The 19,841-nt window shown below is 45.8% G+C and overlaps 1 protein-coding gene across 16 annotated transcripts in view; it reads left to right on the forward strand.

Annotated features, from left to right (window-relative positions):
- Positions 1 to 19,841, forward strand: part of Pkp4 (plakophilin 4) — a 229,904-nt gene that overhangs the window by 197,759 nt on the left and 12,304 nt on the right. For all 16 annotated transcript variants that reach the window (XM_052723816.1, XM_052723818.1, XM_052723825.1 and 13 more), the window contains 5 exons: positions 10,443 to 10,626; positions 13,431 to 13,548; positions 15,118 to 15,309; positions 15,476 to 15,649; positions 18,567 to 18,717. In XM_052723816.1, coding sequence (XP_052579776.1) covers positions 10,443 to 10,626; positions 13,431 to 13,548; positions 15,118 to 15,309; positions 15,476 to 15,649; positions 18,567 to 18,717 — 819 coding nt within the window. The remainder of the gene's footprint in view (positions 1 to 10,442; positions 10,627 to 13,430; positions 13,549 to 15,117; positions 15,310 to 15,475; positions 15,650 to 18,566; positions 18,718 to 19,841) is intronic.

A 19,841-nucleotide genomic window follows, 5' to 3' on the forward strand; every position in this document is an offset into this window, starting at 1 on the left:
CGGAGATTTAGCAAACAGTAGGTCCTGGCAAGAGGTGGTCATTCGAAGTGTAAAGAGCCACATTATTGCAGGATGAAAATTCTGTTCTTGTTTCCCTGACCTCATTAATATGCTTTTTATGCAGTCATTTGTTACCTGAGCTAGACAGGAGACAGTCCATTACTTTCTGTCTTGCTTTTCTGGACCACTTGAGCTATTAGGAGCTGTGTGTTATTTTCAGAAATCTAGCAACAGCCCTTCCCACTTCCCAGCCCAAATTAGTAAGAATTCTTACCACCTGGTCTACTTAAAATAATAATAACAAAGCCATTCATCATTAGTCTCTGGCCACCCTCCCTCTTTCTCTATCTCATTTCAAGCCATGAAAATTTGTAATGAAAAAATAACCACCAAAAAAAAGTGTGTTTAATTGATAATATCCCAAAATAGTTCATTATAGATGGGCCAGCTCTTAGTTCATAAAGAACTTAGAGCAAGAAAATGCCATGAAGAGATCTCTATTCCACAGAGGCACACCTGCTCACCCTGCATCACAAATGAGAAACTCAGGGCACAGAGAGGTCAAGTTCCTAACACACAGGCTAAAATCTTCTCTCCCCCAGCACAGGCCACTGAGATGTGCTAAACAAAAGCAACTCTGGGCATGCACATGCCTGTTTTGACTACTTCCCTTCATTCTGGGTACCAACAGGAGGAATCTCAGTATCCTAATTACTCGACTTTTCCCAGCATCCTCCTGGATCTCCACCAGTGCAGTCCGGTCAAGCTAGCGACCCGACACCATCCTAACGTCTCAGCTTGCTGCAGTGTTCTGAGTCTGTCAGGAGTGACAGTCTGAGTCTCATGCACCCTTCTGCATGGACTAGGTCCCTAGATCTGAGTGTGGACATCCGAGTGCTAGGCAAAATGAGGCAGTCAAGTGGGAAAGTAAAGTCATTCGGAGAACTTGGTTAACCAACAATGGTCACAGTGGAATTTCCCAGCAAAAGAGAGGCCTGCGATGGTGCACTCCGTCAGTAGCCTAGACAGCTTATAAATGTGAAGAGAGTGGACACACATGCACAGACTCCACACCACACCCCTCAGTCTTCCAAAGGCTCTGATTCGGTCTGACGCCCTGCAGCTCACAGCTTTAATTGCTTGTCTCTGCCAGCAGAGGACTGCTAGATTGAGGATTTAGTGAGGTAGAGACGAAACCGTGTCCTGCCCTCACAAGTCAGGTAGAGAATATATGTCTTAAGTGACTCTGGATAAATCTGCGTGCTCATGTAAATGACCAGATTCTTTGTCAGAATCCGAAAATGTCACCAGCAGAACAGGGGTGGAAGATGGGGCCACTGCACTCCCTGCCAACTCTACCTCAGAACCTTTCTTGTTTCCCTTACTCAGCCTGTTCCCTTGTTCCAGCTTCCAGCAGAAGGAGCCGGCTTTATGTCCCTCATGGGCAATTCTCAGTGTTCCTGGATTGTAAGCTTATTTCCTGAAGAAATGCCATTCGCAGGAACATTGAACTTCATAAGCATGTGGTATCATTAATCCTTTCAAAATACCTACCAAGTGGCAAAATTACCTCAGTAGAGAACATGCTGAAATACAAATGCCATCCCGTAAAGGGATCCCTTCGGTGTTGGCAAATCAACCTTTATGATTAGGAAATCACAGAAACACAGGTCAATGCTTATGTTTTCTAGACACCGAAGATCTAACCCCCTCATGACCTTCATGTGGGAGCAATTCTCAGTAGCAGAAGCAAGTACCTTCCGACTGAGCATTTAGGCAGGGCCCTCCCTAGGCAGCTGCTGCAGCTAGCCCCATGTTGCGTTCTCCACAGCTGTCTTCTAGAAAGCTTCCTCCCCTCAGACTCGGACACCTTTGCACCACGAAAGCCACACCTGAGGGAGCTCTCCCACACCTGACAGAGACTGTGCACCAAATGTACAGGAAATTCCACGGAGCTCTGAGGTGAGCAGGCAGAGCCATGCCAAAGCCAGCTGAGCCAAGAGAAGGATTCCCACCCAGGAAGCCTGTCAGGAAGAAAGACACTGTGGCCCATGCCATGCCGTTAGGCCAAGAGCAGCTCTCTGAAGCCTGCTCTAGGGCCCTTGGGCCCTCCGCATCGGTGTCGCACCTCCAGAACCCTGGAAATTATTGTATGCCACCGTGATATTTTTTTTCCTCAGAAGTTATCCACAGAGGGCATTTTTCTATCATTGAAGACAGTATTTTTGTCCCTCTCATAATAATTGCTTTCCCACTATTCCAATTCCATTTCATTTTTATAATTCGCTGATGGCATAGTGGTCCTGGTAGAAAGCTTGAGCGATTAGTCTGAAGCTGCAAATGGCAGGCGTTTTGCTAGCCGTCTGCTCTCCTCACTACCCCCTCGGCTTCTTATTCTGTCAACAGCACCGTATTTTGGCACATACACAAGCTGTCGGCCCATCTTTCCACCACCAGCAGCTTGCATCGAGCCCCAAGTTCTCGCAGGTGATTCTTTATCTTACTTCCTCCCACCTTTGGGTCCTCACTACCTCACCCAGAAACCACAGTCCCATGCCATAGGCTCTGCGGTACCTGGCTCACTGGAGTAACCCCGGCGGCAGCAGTTCTGCTCTCCCACCTGTCAGTCCCAGTCTGGTCCGCCCACCTTCCAGGCTATTCCCGGCCTCAAGCCTTGCTCCTCCTCTTCCTCTTCCTCGTTGTTACAGTCTTCCCAAGGGCTCACACCCCTTTTCTTTCTGACCCATACCTTTCCTACTACAGCTCAGTGCCGTAACCTCCAGGCCTACCAGACAGGAACTCCCATAATTTAAAACCATCCAGGGGGAAGGCAACTTTGTTGTGTTGTGTGAGACTGGGATTCAGAGTCAGGTGGTCAGCTTTCTGTACAGGCCCAAGGATCCAGGCATGTCACCTATATGGACCTTTATGTCCCTGGTGACGAATGGTACCTGTGCTTGGTGGTTTTGTGAGGAGGTGTGTAGAGTGCCTGGCAGATGGCATATTCAAGTTGTGCTCACTGATCTTCCGACATTGTCACAAGGCCTCCTGAGAGCATACAACTCAACCGGGGACCTTCCAGCACCCAAAAGAAACGTGACCGGAGCTGCACACGCACTTCTAAAGAATTCCAGTGGCCATCTTAAGAAAGGACAAACCCAAAGACAGTAGAATTAATTTTAATAATGTATTTTATTCAATCCAATAGTTAGAATATGTCAATGTTTCATCAATATGAAAATCAATTGTGAGATATTTTGCATTGATTCTATACCAAGTCTTTATAATCTAGTGTATGTTTTATACAAATCAGTCTGGACTAGCCACATTTCAAGTGATTCCTTAGCCTCTTGTGGTTGAGCTGCCCTGCTAGACAGCACAGGTCTATACAAGTTGAATATCCCTTCCCTGGAATTCTAGGGGTTAGAAGTGCTTCAAAGTAAAAAATTTCGTAGAATTCTAAAAATAGTTACATGAACTTTACTTTAGCATCCTGAATCTGAAATCAGATTTTAAAGCATTTCAGATTGTGGATTTTTATATTAGTTACTCAGCCTCTATAGTGGTTGAGTGGAGATGGTATAAATTTTAAAGTAGGTGGTGTTTATGGTTTGTAGATGTAAGGCAGGCAGGCAGTAGCAGGTGGCTATATTGTGACTGAGTACTCACCGTAGCATCTTGTTACTACTTTTTTCCCAACAAAAAGCCGCAGAGGTTCATTAAGAGCCCCACTGGAGCAAAGGGGAGACCTTAAGGAGCAGCCACAGGGAAGAAGTGAGTTTTTCTCAGGTTCTGAGTGTTTCAGCCAAAGGCTGGCTGGAAAATAATAGGGAGTACACCCTCAGAGCAGGCTGTGGTCTTGAATTAGAGACCTCCTTCATACCCAGTTATCATCAATGTGTGGCTATACACTATAGTTGATATTTTTTACTCTTACTCTTGCTCTTTGGGGGGCCCAACACCCAGCTCCCAAATAAATCACACCGAGTCTTATTCTTTCTTATGAATGCCCGGCCTTAGCTTGGTTTGTTTCTTTCCAGCTTTTCTTAAATTATCCTGGCTATCTTTTGCCTCTGGCCTTCTACCTTTCTCTATTTCTGTATATATTTTCTTTCCTTCTTTTTTTTTTTTTTTTTTTTTTTTTTTGGTTTTTCGAGACAGGGTTTCTTTCCTTCTTATTCCATGTCTGGCTGTGTGGCTGAGTGTCTGGCCCCTTCTTTTCTCACTCCTTCATCTCTCTCTTCCCAGATTTCTCCTATATATTCTGCCTGCCAGCCCTGCCTATCCTTTCTCCTGCCTTGCTATTGGCTGTTCAGCTCTTTATTAGATCAATCAGGTACTTTAGACAGGCACAGTAACACAGCTTCACAGAGTTAAACAAATGCAATGTAAAGGAATGCAACACATCTTTGCATCATTAAACAATGTTCCACATCTTAAAATATTCTACAATGATACACAATGCAGCACACCCTGCACACAGTCTGAAGCCCTCGTACTACTGTATTTGTACTATGGTTCCACCACTGTTTTTCAACAATGCTTCCAGGATGGGTGTACAGGACAGCATCATGTTCCCATAAGCCCATGGATGCAAACATTGTTGGAATGAGGGCATGATCTATACTGGGCATTGTTGCTGCCCCAGGCAGCAGGAGCAAGGGCATTGTCTTAGTTAGGGTTTCTGTTGCTGTGAAGAGACACCATGACCATGGCAATTCTTATAAAGGAAAACATTTAATTGGGCAGACTTATAGTTCCCAGGCTTAGTCCATTATTGTCGTGGTGGGAAGCATGGTGGCATGTAGGAGCTGGAGAGGTTGCTGAGAGTTGTACATCCAGATTGGCACACAGCAGGAAAAGAGAGACATGGGGCCTGGCTTGAGCATTTGAAACCTCAAAGCTCACCTGCAATGACACACTTCCTCCAACAAGGCCACACCTCCGAGGAGCGCCCCTCCCTCGTGACCAAGCATTGAAATCTATGAGCCTATGGCAGCCATTCCTATTCAGCCACCACAGGCACACTGGCTGACCCAGCAGGATGTTCTCTCTGCCCCAGGACAGGAAGATCAGTCATCTTCACCCTCATCTCTGAGGCTGGAGTAGTTCAGTTTCCCTTGTGGGCATCTTGAGAAAGGTGCTGAAGCGAAGAATATTAAGAACTGAATGTCAGGGCTGGGAATATGGCTCAGAGGTAGAGCACTCGCCTAGCACGCATGACACCGTAAATTCAATCCCCAGTACTGCAGAGATGCACAAAACAGACAGCTGAGGAGAGTATGCTCGCTCGTGAGAAGAAACACGTTACAGTGAGTGGCATGTAAGGAGTGCTGGGACTTCATAGGCTTTTTCCTTTTTCCTTTGGCGGTGTCTGCAGGTGCTTGATTTTTGATAATGTGGAAAGCTGAATGCGATGTAAACATAAATGGCGTCAAACGATCCGTGCGGTCAGAGAGAGAAGCACGTCCATTGGCTGTTGTATTCATGCCGACAGTGAAAGCACTTTTCAAATGTTATTTGGTTTCTAATGTTCCTTTAAAATTGTACTTTCAAGTAGTTGTTATTATTTTAATTAATCAGCAGAATCAGCTTCTAATGTGAATAATAAAACTATCAGTTAGGCATTAGATTAGTTATACAGCCAGCTTTAAACACAAGCGCTTTCAAAATTCTACAGTGTAGGATTTATGTGAAATGGTATTTTAATTACTTTATTCGCTCTTTGTGAAGAAAACAAACTTTCATCTCCCTTGGCACCATTTAATTTTGCTTATTGGTTATTCATGATTATCTTTAACCTTTTCTGTGGTAGAGAATAAGCAGCGTTTTCTATAGTACACATAGAAATTCCTAATACTTTCTAAATTCATTTGTATGTGTATATTCTCAGTCCTCAGAACAAAGCTAATTGCCTTTGAATAAATAAAACCTCCAGCTTCCTAAACCAAATTATAGCTTGCTTTTAATTGTTTAACTTTTTCTTTTGGAACAAGGAGGTGATGGAATGTGCCACTCCATAATTTTGGAGGTAATTTTGTACTTGGATGTAGGAGCTGGAGGTGCCATGTTTGATGGAGAATGCCAGGCTCACAGCTCTTTGTGTTCTCCTCAGTCTTGCTACATCTGGGAGCTGCTGTAAGTTCTACTCATCACTTACAGCCCTTATAAGAGTCTCCCTGTTGTCCTGGATCCCTAGAGAAACTGGAGAGAGCATGGTTTTATTACTACTCTAGCAAGGTGGAGTGTGCCTAGGGATTCATTAGCCAATGGGAAGAATGGTGTTTTTTGCTTTGAGTAGAAGAGTCAAATTCATAAAAGCCCTCTCTGAGGCTTTTATGTCTCATTGAGTCTTTTTTCATCTAGTAATTGTTGACCAGAACTAGTCATTTTGAACTCTACTGTGGGGTTTGGGAGTAGGAAATCAAAACCAGTGCCTAAAGTTTTACTTCAGCCTTGGAAGTGGTTAGTTCAGTCCAGCAAATGGGCTCAGCGTGACTTGTAAAGGGCAGAATTAGAGGGTGATCTAATGCGTGGTGTGTAGCACAAACTATAGGACCAAAAAGCTGCTGCTGAGTGGGTCTTTTCAATACTACATACTTGGCAAAACCAGAATCTCCTTTTTTCAAGTCATGAATAAACAGGACCAGTTTTGGGGTTGCAGAAATGAAAGCCTGCATTTCACTGGTAGATCCATTTTGTGGCCAGCCAGTCACCCCAGTTAATCAAAAGATAGGTAGCATAATCGGCTCATCTGCTGGAAGGTTGCACGTCTTTAAACAACTTGACATTTAGTGCTTTGACAGCCTCGTTCCTTTCTGCCTCACACTCTAAGGGATGGGAATCCTAGTCTTTGGATGCTGGGAAGTGGAAGAGCAGGATGGTAGTGTCAGTGTGCAAGGTGGCCTATAGAAACCAGCGGATTCTGACAAAGGTCTGGAACACTGTTCTGACCCTTTCTCTGCAGCTGTGGACCTTAAAGGCACTCCTAAATATTGTTTCAAGAAAAGTCACACTCCTGTCCTCTAAGCCTAATAGGTAGGAAATAAAAATGGGAATTTATAAACAAATGTAAGACGTAAGATGAATCCATCAACAAGTATGTGCAGGTACCAACTGTCCTGCATATGTGTAACAAAACATGAAAGGGAACAGGTAGGTAGGTAGGTAGGTAGGTAGGTAGGTAGCTGCCCACACGTGCCTAGATAAATTCAAAAGTATAAATGTTCATTTTCCTTTAAGGAACTTCACATTTAGAATTACACATCTATGAAATTATCAAGTGGGAAAGTTAATTGGTTGGGCACATGTTGCTTAGCTCTAAGCACATGAAAAATAAAGCCACCATAAATCAGGTGATGACGGGTTTATTCTTGTTAATTTGAACACAGTTATCTGATGTCAGTCCCAAACTGATTGCTGACGAACTGTAGAATGATAAGTCTGCTGGCCATTCTGAATCCTTGGGGGAAAAAAAAGAAAAAGAAAAATCAGGAGACTCCTGAAATATAAAAGATACCCTCTTGCCATAAATAAAGCTTAGGAGTACCTAGGAATGAAGGCAGAATAAACAAACAAACAAACAAACAAAAGGAATTTGGAGCCAGCATAAGGTAATTTCTCATCCCGAACGCCCCGCTTCTGTGGTTGTAATTTCACTTGAAGTTTCTGGAACAGGCTGTTTGGTTTCTTGTAGAGATAAAGAGCTAACTTCCTGTTTATAAGAAGCATCCACAGAGCCACTGGCAGCGGGAAAATACTAAGGAGACAACAACAATACAACAGAAAAAAATTCAACTAAAAATTACAGCACAGCAAATATTTATATAGAGTTTACATTGCATTGGGTATTGTGCTGCAAGATGCAGCGTTTACAGTAGACAGTGAGCATAGATTATATGCAAACGGTACAAATGCCACTTTGTTGCAAGGAACCTGAGCATCTGCCCACTTTGGTAACTACAGAGGGGACCTAGAGTCAGCCCCTGCCCCCATGGATAGCGAGAGGCAACCATACATCTGATTTCATCCTTACAGCCTCTGATATGGTGGATGTTGCTTTGCATAAACTCTGCCTTGTAGTTAACTTGACTGAACTGCATTCATTCCGTGAAGAAGGAAGCCGCTTATTGGAAAATGAAGCTGTCCCCAGGAGTTGTATTTTGTGAAGGGAGGAATGTGAAAGGCTTTGACAGAAAGAGAATTGCAACAGTCAGGTTAGGAAATCACATGCTCCCAAATTGTCAGCAGGGGTGGTTTCTGGGTAATAGCATTTTCCCCATCAATGGCCAGGGAGCTGTGTGAGCAGCTGCAGCCGCCTCCAGCTCCTGGGTTCTCACCACTAGCACTCTTCACTGTGATGGCTTCATTAGCAGGGACTTTGAAAGCCCTGACCCCACTCTGCTGTGCCTCAAGCCACTCTTCTGTCTTCTTCCTTTTCTCTGGTTCCTTGGTCAGCACACACCAACCGATAACTCACTCTTAGGTCTTGTCTGTCATTGTTTTCCAGTGTTTCTCCCTAAGATGTTCAGCTTTTACATAGGAAATAGAAATAGACGGTGAAAGCCACTGTGGAGCAAAGATAAATATGGCCGCATTCAGTCAGTTCTTTCCCAACTAAGACATTCTGGCCAGACCCCCAGAACCCAGCCATTGCTCCAAAACACGGCAGAGTAACTCTGACAGTGGAATTGAAGTTCTGTTCCTAAGCACCATGCACATGGTGTAGGCTTCTCAGTGGGACCTTGTGTCTGTATGCCTCGGTACAGTTATGTGAACAAAGGTCATAGTGAGAAGAGTCGGCTTTCAGAAACAAAGCAGGTTCTGTATTTTCTAAATCTCCCTTTTATACCAACCCTCCCTCCTTAAAGAAGAACTAACCTGGGTCCAACTAAATGGGCTGTGCTCAGAATGGGGTGGGAAAGACCAAGGGTGAAATCCTTGGGGAAGGGGGCCGAGAAACCAAATGAATGAGGTCTAGAAATGAAAACCAAGTGGGAGAAGAGAGGAGAGGAGAGGAGCGGGCACAGAGGCAGAGCAGAGCATCCACAGCATCAGTCTCCATCACTGACCACATCTCCACAGCACAGGGATGGATGGCAGCAAAGGCAGCCCTTGGGCACAGTCAGGGTCTTTACTCTAAAGCTGCCCTTCGCTTTCTCCTCCTCCCACAGAGACAAGGCTACTGTCTGCTCGCTACCCCCCCCGCCCCTTACTTTACATCCAGAGAAGGCTGCTCACGTTGACTCCGAGCTGGCTCCTCCTTAGGTCAAAGCATTTGGAGCAGCAATGTCCTGTCTTGTCTGGCCTAGTGCTTGGTCAGTTCTGTTCAGAGGCCCAGCACACACCCACAGACAAAGGCAGACATTGTCAGCCCCTTCTCTCCACAGACCCACAAGTGTACAGTGCTGACAGTTCGGTGAAGCCTTTGGAGAAGCTTGTCACAAACACATCAGGAGTGTGGGGTGCTGAGAGACTTTTGGGTGAAAAAAGTCAGCTGCGCCACCTCTCCACCTCCTTCCTTCTTACTTAAGAAAGCGCATTGACGTAAAAATGCTATTAGAGTAGGTGACATCTCAGATTCGTTCCCATTTCTGTATGAATCATAAGGAGTTACGGTAATAGTTAACGCACTTCATCTATTACTTTCTCCTATATCAAAAAAGGAACGGCAATAACACTTCTCAGACACATGGCAGTAAAACTCTTTGAAGAAGAGAATAAAGCGAATACAGTGACCCTCCGTACAGTGTATGATGCTATACACTTTATTCCAGGAACTCTGTTGAAGCTGGACTTCCTGCTAACGAAGTGAGAATTGAGAAAATGCTGGAAAGGAGGCTTAATGAGGGGAAATAGACCAATCTGTTGAGAAAAAGAAATTTTGCCCAAGTCATAAATTCTAGAGGCTTGTCATATCAACCATTGAGTGTAAGGGACAATGCAAGAAAAGTAAGCTTTGTGAACCCAGGCATGCTGTCTCTATGACGCCTGTACTTAGGTTACCTCCCTGTCTTGGGAAGTTTTACTTTGCCTTGCAAAGCCCACAGTTGTCTAATCGAACTTGAACATGAGTCTTGAGACTTTGAAATGCATTGTAGAAGCCAGCACGTGTGTATGCAGCAGTTATCACCGGTCCATCCCAGTCCAGTTGCAGATGTGGGGTATAGATCTGGGCAGTAGGTTAGGTTCAGATCAGCTAGAGCTCGTGTGATTGTTTCTTTCTTTTTTCTTTGTTTTAGTTTTTCAAGACAGGGTTTCTCTGTGAAACAGTCCTGACACTCACTCCATAGACCAGGCTGACCTCAAATTCACAGAGATCCACCTGCCTCTGCCTCCCGAGTGCTGGGATTAAAGGTGTGCACCATCAATGCCCAGCCGATTGTTTCTGTCTTAAAGCTGCAGAATCTCTGATAATGTTCACTTGAACTTTCTCTTTTTAGGAGTTCTTTGGAATTTATCCTCATGTGATGCTGTAAAGATGACAATCATTCGAGATGCTCTCTCAACCTTAACGAACACTGTGATCGTTCCACATTCTGGGTGGAATAACTCTTCCTTCGATGATGATCATAAAATTAAATTTCAGACCTCGCTGGTTCTGCGGAACACGACAGGTTGCCTGAGGTAAGTACTTTCTTCCCAATTAATTACGTGATTAAAGAATGGGTGTCATAAGTAAATTGACTGTAGAAGGCGCTACCTAGCTAGCATCCCCTGGAGGTGATGGTTCTCCTTCAGAGCAGAGTGTGAACTTTGTCACTGTGTGAGGAAACACTATGAGCACAGGCTGGTGGCCCCAAGGCAACTGTCTCGCATATGACTCTTGTGTGAATTATTTCGAAAGGCCCATTTATTCTGAGGGCACGGCAGCGATCCCACCATTTTCTACCATAGGAGCCTTTTTCTGACTATCGCATAGTTACTGCAGACCTGGGGTAGCCTGGTTTTTCTTTAAGTTCCAATTATGATCACCAAAGTTCGGGTATGTATTGTTACTTTTAAAGAGAAGTAAAGAGATGTGTGACTTAAACAGCTATTGCTTTTGAGTTCTATAAAGAAGTCGGCCCAAATGCTGTTCCATTAGTCATTACCTTTAACATATAAAATCTGTGATTCTTTTGTGTTTGTTTGTGGAACGGCTCCTTGTTTGCTTCTCCACTCACATTTGACCCTGTTCCCCAGTCTCCTGTTGCTCTAGGCACATGAAACAGAAGCCTTAGCAGAATGGCAGGGTGACCTGCAGAGCTTTAGGGTTTGTCTGCAGAACAGAAGTGACAGTATTGCCATGTACAGGGCCCTGAGTTCAAGTCCCAGCCCCGAAAAGAAAAACAAAAATAAGACATTCAAACACCTCTGGGGCAGAAAGTCTGAACCATAGGGAGAGGGTCTGTGCTACTGTCCCCAAGCCTTCTACACGGTGACAGAAGGCATTCGTGTGGCTGGTCCTGTGTGAGTCTGGTAGCCTGTGGTCAGCCGGAAACAGCATCCCATCCTCCACCCTAGGATCCAGGAAAGTATGACTCCCCCAGCCCACCCCAGCTCGTCCATTAGGCAGTGAGTACCCAGATCAGGGTACAGCCTTGGCTCTTGTGTGACCTGCTGTAGTCCTTAGTAAACGTCACTGTAAAACCAGCGTGGAACAAGATGAACTGAGCCCATCTGTGAGGAAGACACAATAAGGAAGAGGAGGTGACAGTAGGCACCATAACAAAATGCGGTGAAGTGAGAATGATTGGTGAATCCTGTGGTGGTCACTTCCCACCTTAAAGATCCAGATTAGAATCATTGCATCGAGGAAAAATCCCTCACAGTGTGCCCAGTGATTTGGGCTTTAGTTAATATAAGATGTAGACAAGATGACAGCCAAGAGTAGCCACCACAGCCTATATCTGAAATACCACAGAAGCTGCTCATCTGAGGAGTAAGTAGGGGTCAGAAGGACAAGTCACTGGTAATGTAAAGGAATGAGCTAACTCCATGACCAAAGGGCCAAGTGGCTATGGATGGTGTCAGATCTCTGTCGAATGGTAGGAGCTTGTCCTACGACGAAAAGCCATGAGAGTTAAAAGCAGGGAGAGATGGGGAGGGCTTTTCCTGTTCTGTAGAAGACTGAGTGGAGGCAAAAATGGAAATGAGATTAGTGGTCCAGGCATGCTACAGGCAAAGCCTGGGCCAGAGACTGTAGAGAGATTGCTTTTTGAAGACGAGCTAACAGGACTTGCTAATGAGTTGAAATAAGAGATGGAGGTGGGGGTAAGGGTTCCACCTCAGTCTTTGACTGGCCTGCTAGATAAATGTACTACAGGAATCAGAGAAATGGGGGAGTTGCTAAGAATTATGGCCATGTCCATTTTGAGAAAGTGAATTAATTAGTAATGTCAATAAATCAGATACGTGTGTTCTCAAGGGTCGGGCAAAGATAGACATCTGGTCATCATGGGCCATAGGTTGAAATAAAGACACCGGGGGTGAGGGGGAGGCACCCAGGAAAGTGCAGAGATAAAGGCATAGGAACCAAAGCTGAGGCCAAGAGAGTTCACTGTCAGAAGAGGCCACCAAGGAAGTCGGAAGCCCGGGGTAAAGGGAAGGGGTCAGCTGTTGAATGACAGTGTTGGTGGGGCAGTGCACAGGAGGCCCATCCAGTTCAGTTTTACAAATTCCCAGTTTGCCCTGCTTCAGTGTTATATCTTAAGAACCATTGTAATTGGAACATAAAAATAGAGACTGATGATCTGGTATCCATTTTTGAAGGAAGGCAAAGAAAAGCAAACAAAAACAAGACCTCAAATAAATGAGACCCAAAATAACTTTAAGGTTTTTTGTTTGGGGTTTTTGAAACTGAAAGGATTAAAACTTGGGGCTGTTTGAGTTTGTTGATGGTTTAAGGTTACATCTCATGTAGCATATTGAATATAATCAAATGTGATTATGTAACTTTTTTGTACAAGAAGTAATGTGTTTCCTCTGTTCATCCAAGAAAACATAAAATGACCTCATACAAACCCTGTAAAAAGTACAGGGCTATGAAGACACAATGGCTAACTTAAGAGGAAAAACAGACCCCAAACCAATGGCCGCTATGAGTGACACATTTCTATTTGCTTTAATGTACAATTCATTTCTTCCTCATCACAACCCTCAGATCGTTATTTTTATTTCTTCCACTTACCTGTGATGAAGCTGATGAAGATAGCCAGTAAATAATGGCCTCGGGGAGTTGTGAGGTTAATGCAGTTAGAGTTCAGATGTCATGTTCTCTGTCTGTGGGTAGAATGGGGTTCTGGCCAATGTTGAGAATGTCTCTCAAGTCACTGCAGTGGCTGCTCTCTACTGCCGTTCCCGCTCAAATGGGGATCATTCAGTTAGTCTTCATGGCTGAAGGGTGAGTGGATGGTCTCAGCAGTTCCTCCATGTCTCCGCCCACTCAGGAACCTCAGCTCTGCCGGGGAGGAAGCACGGAAGCAGATGCGGTCCTGTGAGGGGCTGGTGGACTCGTTGTTGTATGTGATCCACACGTGCGTGAACACTTCCGACTACGACAGCAAGGTCAGTGTCCTGGCCACCTACACTCCAGTGGCAGGTAACAGCCACGGCCTCACGACTGGCATTCCATCAGTCTCTGAAATCCTGGAGCCTGGAGCTGCTCTCCAGTCCAAAGGAGAAGTCTCTCTAAACATTACAAGTTGGGAAGGATGTAGCAACTTAGCAGGCCTGGAACCATGGAATTCTGGTAACTGGTGAAGGACCTCACACAGGTCCAGAATTTCTCTGGTTACCAGGTGCTCATTTTCAGGTGATAACCCTGTGCTCTCTTCCATGCCACATTTCCTGCTCCTAGACACAGATACATGTAACACAAATCTTAAAAGGTCTTATAATAAAAAAATAAAAAAAAACTGGAGCCAGATATTGGGGTGAAAGCTAAAAGATCAGAGAAGTAGAGCAAACCAGCCACAAGTTCTTACCTCTATGAAATCCTCAGTCTAAAGAGTGAGTTCCTGTCTCCTCCCACCTTATATACCTTCTTCTGCCCTGGGATTAAAGGTGTGTGTGCTTCCCAGTACTGGGATTAAAGGTGTGTGCCACCACTGCCTGGCTCTGTTTCCAGTGTGGCCTTGAACTCACAGAGATCCAGTTGGATCTCTGCCTCCCCAGTGATAGGATTAAGGATGTGTGTGCCACCACTGTCTGGCCTCTATGTCTAATCAAGTGGCTGGCTCTGTCCTCTGATCCTCTGGCAAGCTTTATTGGGGTACACCATATCACCACAGATATACCCTAGCCCCACCCCAAATCTTCTGTGTGCCCTCCTATTTCCTCTGTGACACTCTAGTAAGTTCCGCCCCTGGGGCTGTGGAAGACAGAGCTAGAATGTCAGGAGTTCTGAGGTGTGCATGCTGTGTGGCGTTTGGATGGGCTGGGTGAGGAGAGACCGTTGGTAGATCTTGAGTCACTAAGATGAGTCTGAGAGAGACGAGGATAATGAGCCATAGGCTCAGGGAGAAGAGGGGCGAGTGGGGCAAGGTAACAGCCAAGTGTCTATTTGAGCCTCTTTGAACAAGACCTGAGGATGAAATTGAGAGAAACAGCAAGTTGGGAAAGAGAACTTGCCAGGTAGGCCAACTTCAACAACTCTGACCTTGACTTTAGACATCTGAGTTGAAGTGACGGTTGGCCCCTAATTAAAGATTTAAAGTTAAAAAAAAAAAACCCAGTGCAGAAGGCACAATATCAACAGGAAGAAATCGGTGCATTCCTTAGAGATGGGAGGTAAGAAACTGAGGTGGCAGCAGAAATAAGGCCTGGTGACCAGACTGGTCCCAGGCGGAGAGGTGGAGGCACTGTTGTCCTGCTGAGGGTCTGCACAGGGGCCAGAGTGTGACCATGGCATCATGAGTGCCATGTGGCCCTGAACAGGCCTGATGCATCTTGGTCAGCATAAAGGCAGATCTTCGGTTTACAGCTGCGCCCTGACCCACAAAACTGTAGAGTCCCCCCACTTCTTCCCTTCGATCGTGTCACGTTCACATAAACACAGCGCTGCTTCCTGGCGGTATATACAGTGCCAGAGTGTTTGGGGTGATGTGTTTAATTACCCACTGTGTTGGCTTTCAGACAGTGGAGAACTGTGTGTGCACCCTGAGGAACCTGTCATATCGGCTGGAGCTGGAAGTCCCGCAGGCCCGGCTGCTCGGACTCAATGAACTGGAGGACTTACTAGGAAAAGAGTCTCCCAGCAAGGACTCAGAACCAAGCTGCTGGGGCAAGAAGAAGAAAAAGAAAAAGAGAACTCCACAAGAGGATCAAGTTAGCATTTTATTTCTCTACCGTTTTATCTATTGGAGAGTGAGGAGTCATATAGTTGGCAGAAAAGATGGTTGCTGCTTAGTTGAGCCCAGCAAAATGAATCTTTCCAGCAGTCAGGGATCTTGTTCACTTCCTTTTCACTGCGTGTGTACCATCTGTCTTTCAGTGGGATGGAGTCGGGCCTATCCCTGGACTGTCCAAGTCCCCCAAAGGAGTGGAGATGCTGTGGCACCCGTCAGTGGTGAAACCCTATCTGACTCTGTTAGCAGAAAGTTCCAACCCAGCCACCTTGGAAGGCTCTGCTGGATCTCTCCAGAACCTCTCTGCCGGCAACTGGAAGGTGGGATGTTTCCTCCTTGTCCACATTGGTTTCTGTCCATGTGGGAGGGACACACTTGATTAGAGTTTGTCCATAAAAGGGCCTTCAGAAGGTGTGGAGAGGAGACAGGAAGTCACTCTGGGCATCCTAAAAGGAATATGATAGCGTCCCTTCCCTGAGACTCTGAGACTGATTCACAAACAGATAGTGTCCACAGGATCCATCCTGTGTGACCCTGAAAGACTTGCAGGGTGGCCTGGGGAGGAGCTGGGAAGAGGGGAGAATGGAATTGAAGGCTTCCTGCAGCATGAACAGACTAAGGCAGCAGGGTCTGAGGTGGGGTGGAGAGGAGGAGGTGCTAGAGAGATTGAAGGGCTTCTGTGAGGAAAGGACAGTGTGGGATCAGACTGCAGACTGCCCTGGTAAAGCAGCCAGGACAAGGAGTGGCCGCCTCGGAGCTGGCCATCCTGTCCAGAGCTGAATGCCCAGCTTCAGGACGGGGACCTGGCCACCGACAGGGAGCACTGAGCTGTGAAGCAGATATGTGACAAAATAAGCTGGACACTGTGGGGTCACTTCTGCGCCTTTGCAGGGGGTGAGGTCAAGGAAAAGTAGAGGCTGGGGTTCCTTGTGGGATCCAGTGCTTCACACATCACAGGGAGAGAAGATGGGGACCTGATTCCAGCTGAGGTCAGGCAGTGCGGGTGTGAGCACGTCACTTCTCTCAGACCCCTCCAGAGCCTAGGAAGTGTGTCTCCTTACACACGTGCAACCTTGTGAACATGGACCTGGTTTCCTATTGTTACCACAATTTCTTAAAATTTTAGATGTCATCTCTCATCTTCCCAGACAGTCCTGTGTGAAACTTTCTGGCAAGTGCATGGGGACAGGGGGTTTTAACGCTTGTTTTGGCTCCTCGTCCCACCGCACCCAAAATGAGGCTCTTTGGGGCTCTTGCCCACGACTGAACTCTGTCAGTAGACATGGGTGTGGATATTTCATTCATCAGGTGACTGACACGGAGTCTCTACAGACACGCGTAGTCTGCTGTTATCTCGGCCCCTGTGGTTTATTACCTGTTCCTAAAGTGCTAATAGCTTAGTGCTAAGGGTTGACTTGGGAACCCCAGTTCCTAAGAGCCGAGGTGAAGGATCCCGCCCCTGAGCATCTTCATCTGTACTCACCTTATCAGGTGCTGGGGTACTGAGCAAAATCATAAAGACAAAGACGAAGGGCAGCTCCTGGCATAGAAGATTCTTATACAGCCAAAGAATGACTTGGTGGTTAAAGTTATAAGAATTAAAACACACGTGACTGAGTTTTGTAGAATTTAATTTCTGGGATCGTTCAGTAAGTAAAGGCACATGGCAAGCTTATTTAAAATACAAACATTATATTTAAATGGTTTTCAGTATCAAAAAGTAGTCACTCAAAATCTCAGACCCTTGGGTGTCTAGAGAGACACCTCCACAGTTAAGAAAGCCTGTTGAGGACAACAGGAGTCTGGTTCCCAGCACTCCATCAGGCAGCTCACAGCTGCCTTTAACTCCAGCTCAGGGAGGCTGATGCCCTCTGGCCTTTTTGGGCACTCACATACACGTGCACATAATTAAAAGTTAAGAAATACATAGTTCTTATACATGTTGTGTGTGTGTGTGTGTGTGTGTGAGAGAGAGAGAGAGAGAGAGAGAGAGAGAGAGAGAGAGAGAGAGAGAGAGAGAGAGGGAGGGAGGGAGAGAGAGAGAGAGAGAGAGAGAGAGAGAGAGAGAGAGAGAGAGAGAGAGAGTGTTAGCCATGCCTTCATATATAAGCAAGGAACCAATGTTTTGGGAAAGACAGAGAGAGTGAGAGTGAGAGAGAGAGTGTGTGTGTTAGCGTGTTAGCCCTGCCTTCATATACAAGCAAGGAACTGATGTTTTGGGAAGGGCCCGCTGTCCGGGCTAGGCAGTCTTCAGTGGAAACAGGAAGCAGTGGCGCCTGCGGTTTCAGGAAGCTGATCACACTACCTAGTGCTCTCTGCAGTAGTGAGCCATATACTGTGTTTCCTCCCTGAGGATTTCATTTGATTTGGCAAATAAAAATTAGCATTTAATACAGTGAATGCTAATTGGATCTTTGAAAGGCATCTTTTCCTGTTATGTATATTATTAAGATAATCTGCTCTGTTAGAATTCAAGAAGTTGGGCAGTCAGTCATATATTTTACATTAACAGTAATTGCAGAGAGCTAATGGATCTGTCTTCATGCTTTGACCACAGTAGGAAAACAGTAGATAAGGCTTGAGCAACTTCTTTGAATTTTCCTGGTCTGTTTTCTAACATTACTTTGTTGTTGTTTCTAAGTTAGCTTACTATTGCTCTCCAGTTCACAGGGTGCACAAAAAGTAGCCAGTTAATGTTGAATGAGAATGCCTTTTGCACGTAAACCTGCTTTTGCTGTGGATATGAATTATGGTGCCTGGTGTCTGTGGAGAATTCCCTTGCTCCTAAGTACAGAAAGTTTCCCAGCAATCTTTTTGACTGGCTACCAAACTCCCAATATTGTTGGAGCATGTACTAAAAATAAGTTAGCTCAGCAGAGCCAGGCTCCTCTCTAAGGGATGCTGGGGGGATGCCTTTGCCATCCTACTTCTGGCCTCTGGACCTGGTGTGGGACCAACAGCAAAGAAAATGGGCTGTTTCCTTAATCTGAGAAGGGAAGTAATACCGCTGCGTTCTCTGTCCTGCACAGAAATCTGACAGATGGTGGCTTGAGATCTTCAGGCTTTGGGGGATTTCTTTTTAAATCAGTCATCCTAGCCTGTCTCTCTCCCAAACCGTGGCACTGATTTAATCTCCACTGGAGAGAAAACATTTATTAGTTTATCTTTTCAGATTGCAGTAGCCTGTGAGACTGGATCTCCACGTTTTATTCACTAACGCCTTATTCTGTCCACCAGTTCGCAGCATACATCCGGGCAGCTGTCCGCAAAGAAAAAGGGCTCCCCATCCTTGTTGAGCTGCTGAGGATGGATAATGACAGAGTTGTCTCTTCTGTGGCCACCGCCTTGAGGAATATGGCGTTGGATGTTCGAAACAAGGAGCTCATAGGTATGTACGCTGTGTTAGAGCCCATCTGGGTTTCCTGGTGCCTTTGCCCAGCAGGTCTGCATAAAGAGGATGATTGGACCACGGGCCTGAGTGCAGGTGTTTGGAAGGGTCGACACATGGCTGTATCTCGCAAGGGGGAGGTCTTTGCTCCTCCCCTTGGCATTGTGATAAAAAGCCCTTTGGAATAAAGTTCAGGGCTGGTGGGTTGAGACCCAGGCCCTCCCGAGGCTATCCTGTGTTTCTGTCTTTCCTCTCATTGTGTAGGTCTCTCTTTCTAGCTAATATTTCTCACTTCTCCCTACTCAAGAGTACCTGGGTCATAAAAGTGGCGGCCGGTCCACCACAGTACTGCAAAGGAAAGAGCCATGGCGGCCGGTCCACCTCAGTACTGCAAAGGAAAGAGCCATGGTAGTTACAGAACTCTACACCTGAGCCACCGCCTCCATTCCTGGCATATTTGGATGCCCTGCTCTTCAGCTATTCTTTCTCAGCAAGAGGCAGGCTCATTGATTAAACATTGGTCTGAGAAGGGAAATTTCGAGAAAAGCCAGCGATCTCCAGCGATTTCAGGTGTACATAACAGCACTGCTTGATGAATTTGGTGTCTCTAGTCCCTAAGAGAAGTTATATCCTGAGCAGCAAGAACAAGAAAAAAATTAATTTCCTTCTCCAGTGTTGGTGCTGATATCTACTAATTCACCAACACTAGCATCTTCTAATAAGAAACAGTGTGGATACTATGTAGCTTTCCCTCCCAAGTCTATTTGAATGCTCATCCCCAGACAAACCACTGTCATCCCATCCCAAGGCAGGGTCAGGATGGAGGTGAAGTAAGGACTAGGCACTAGGACACAGTAGTTTCGGAGGCCTTTGCTCTTGGCTCTCAGAGGGTACATCAGCACATAGAGAGAGCCAAGAATGAGATTCATCGGCTTTGAACACCAGGCAGCTTGCTGGTCTCTAAGCACTGCTCTGCCCCAAACAGTTTGAGGGGTAACAGGAAAAAAAGAAGGGAACTCCATGGACTGGACCCTCCCTTCTGAACCTGCAGCTCATTAACCTCATAGCCCAGAGTGGCCTATGAACCCTACTGCTACTCAGTTCCCGCTTCTAGGTGGTCACAG

The sequence above is a fragment of the Peromyscus californicus genome, unplaced genomic scaffold (assembly GCF_007827085.1).
Source record: "Peromyscus californicus insignis strain IS unplaced genomic scaffold, ASM782708v3 Scaffold_7__1_contigs__length_154581171, whole genome shotgun sequence".
Taxonomy (NCBI): Eukaryota; Metazoa; Chordata; class Mammalia; order Rodentia; family Cricetidae; genus Peromyscus; species Peromyscus californicus.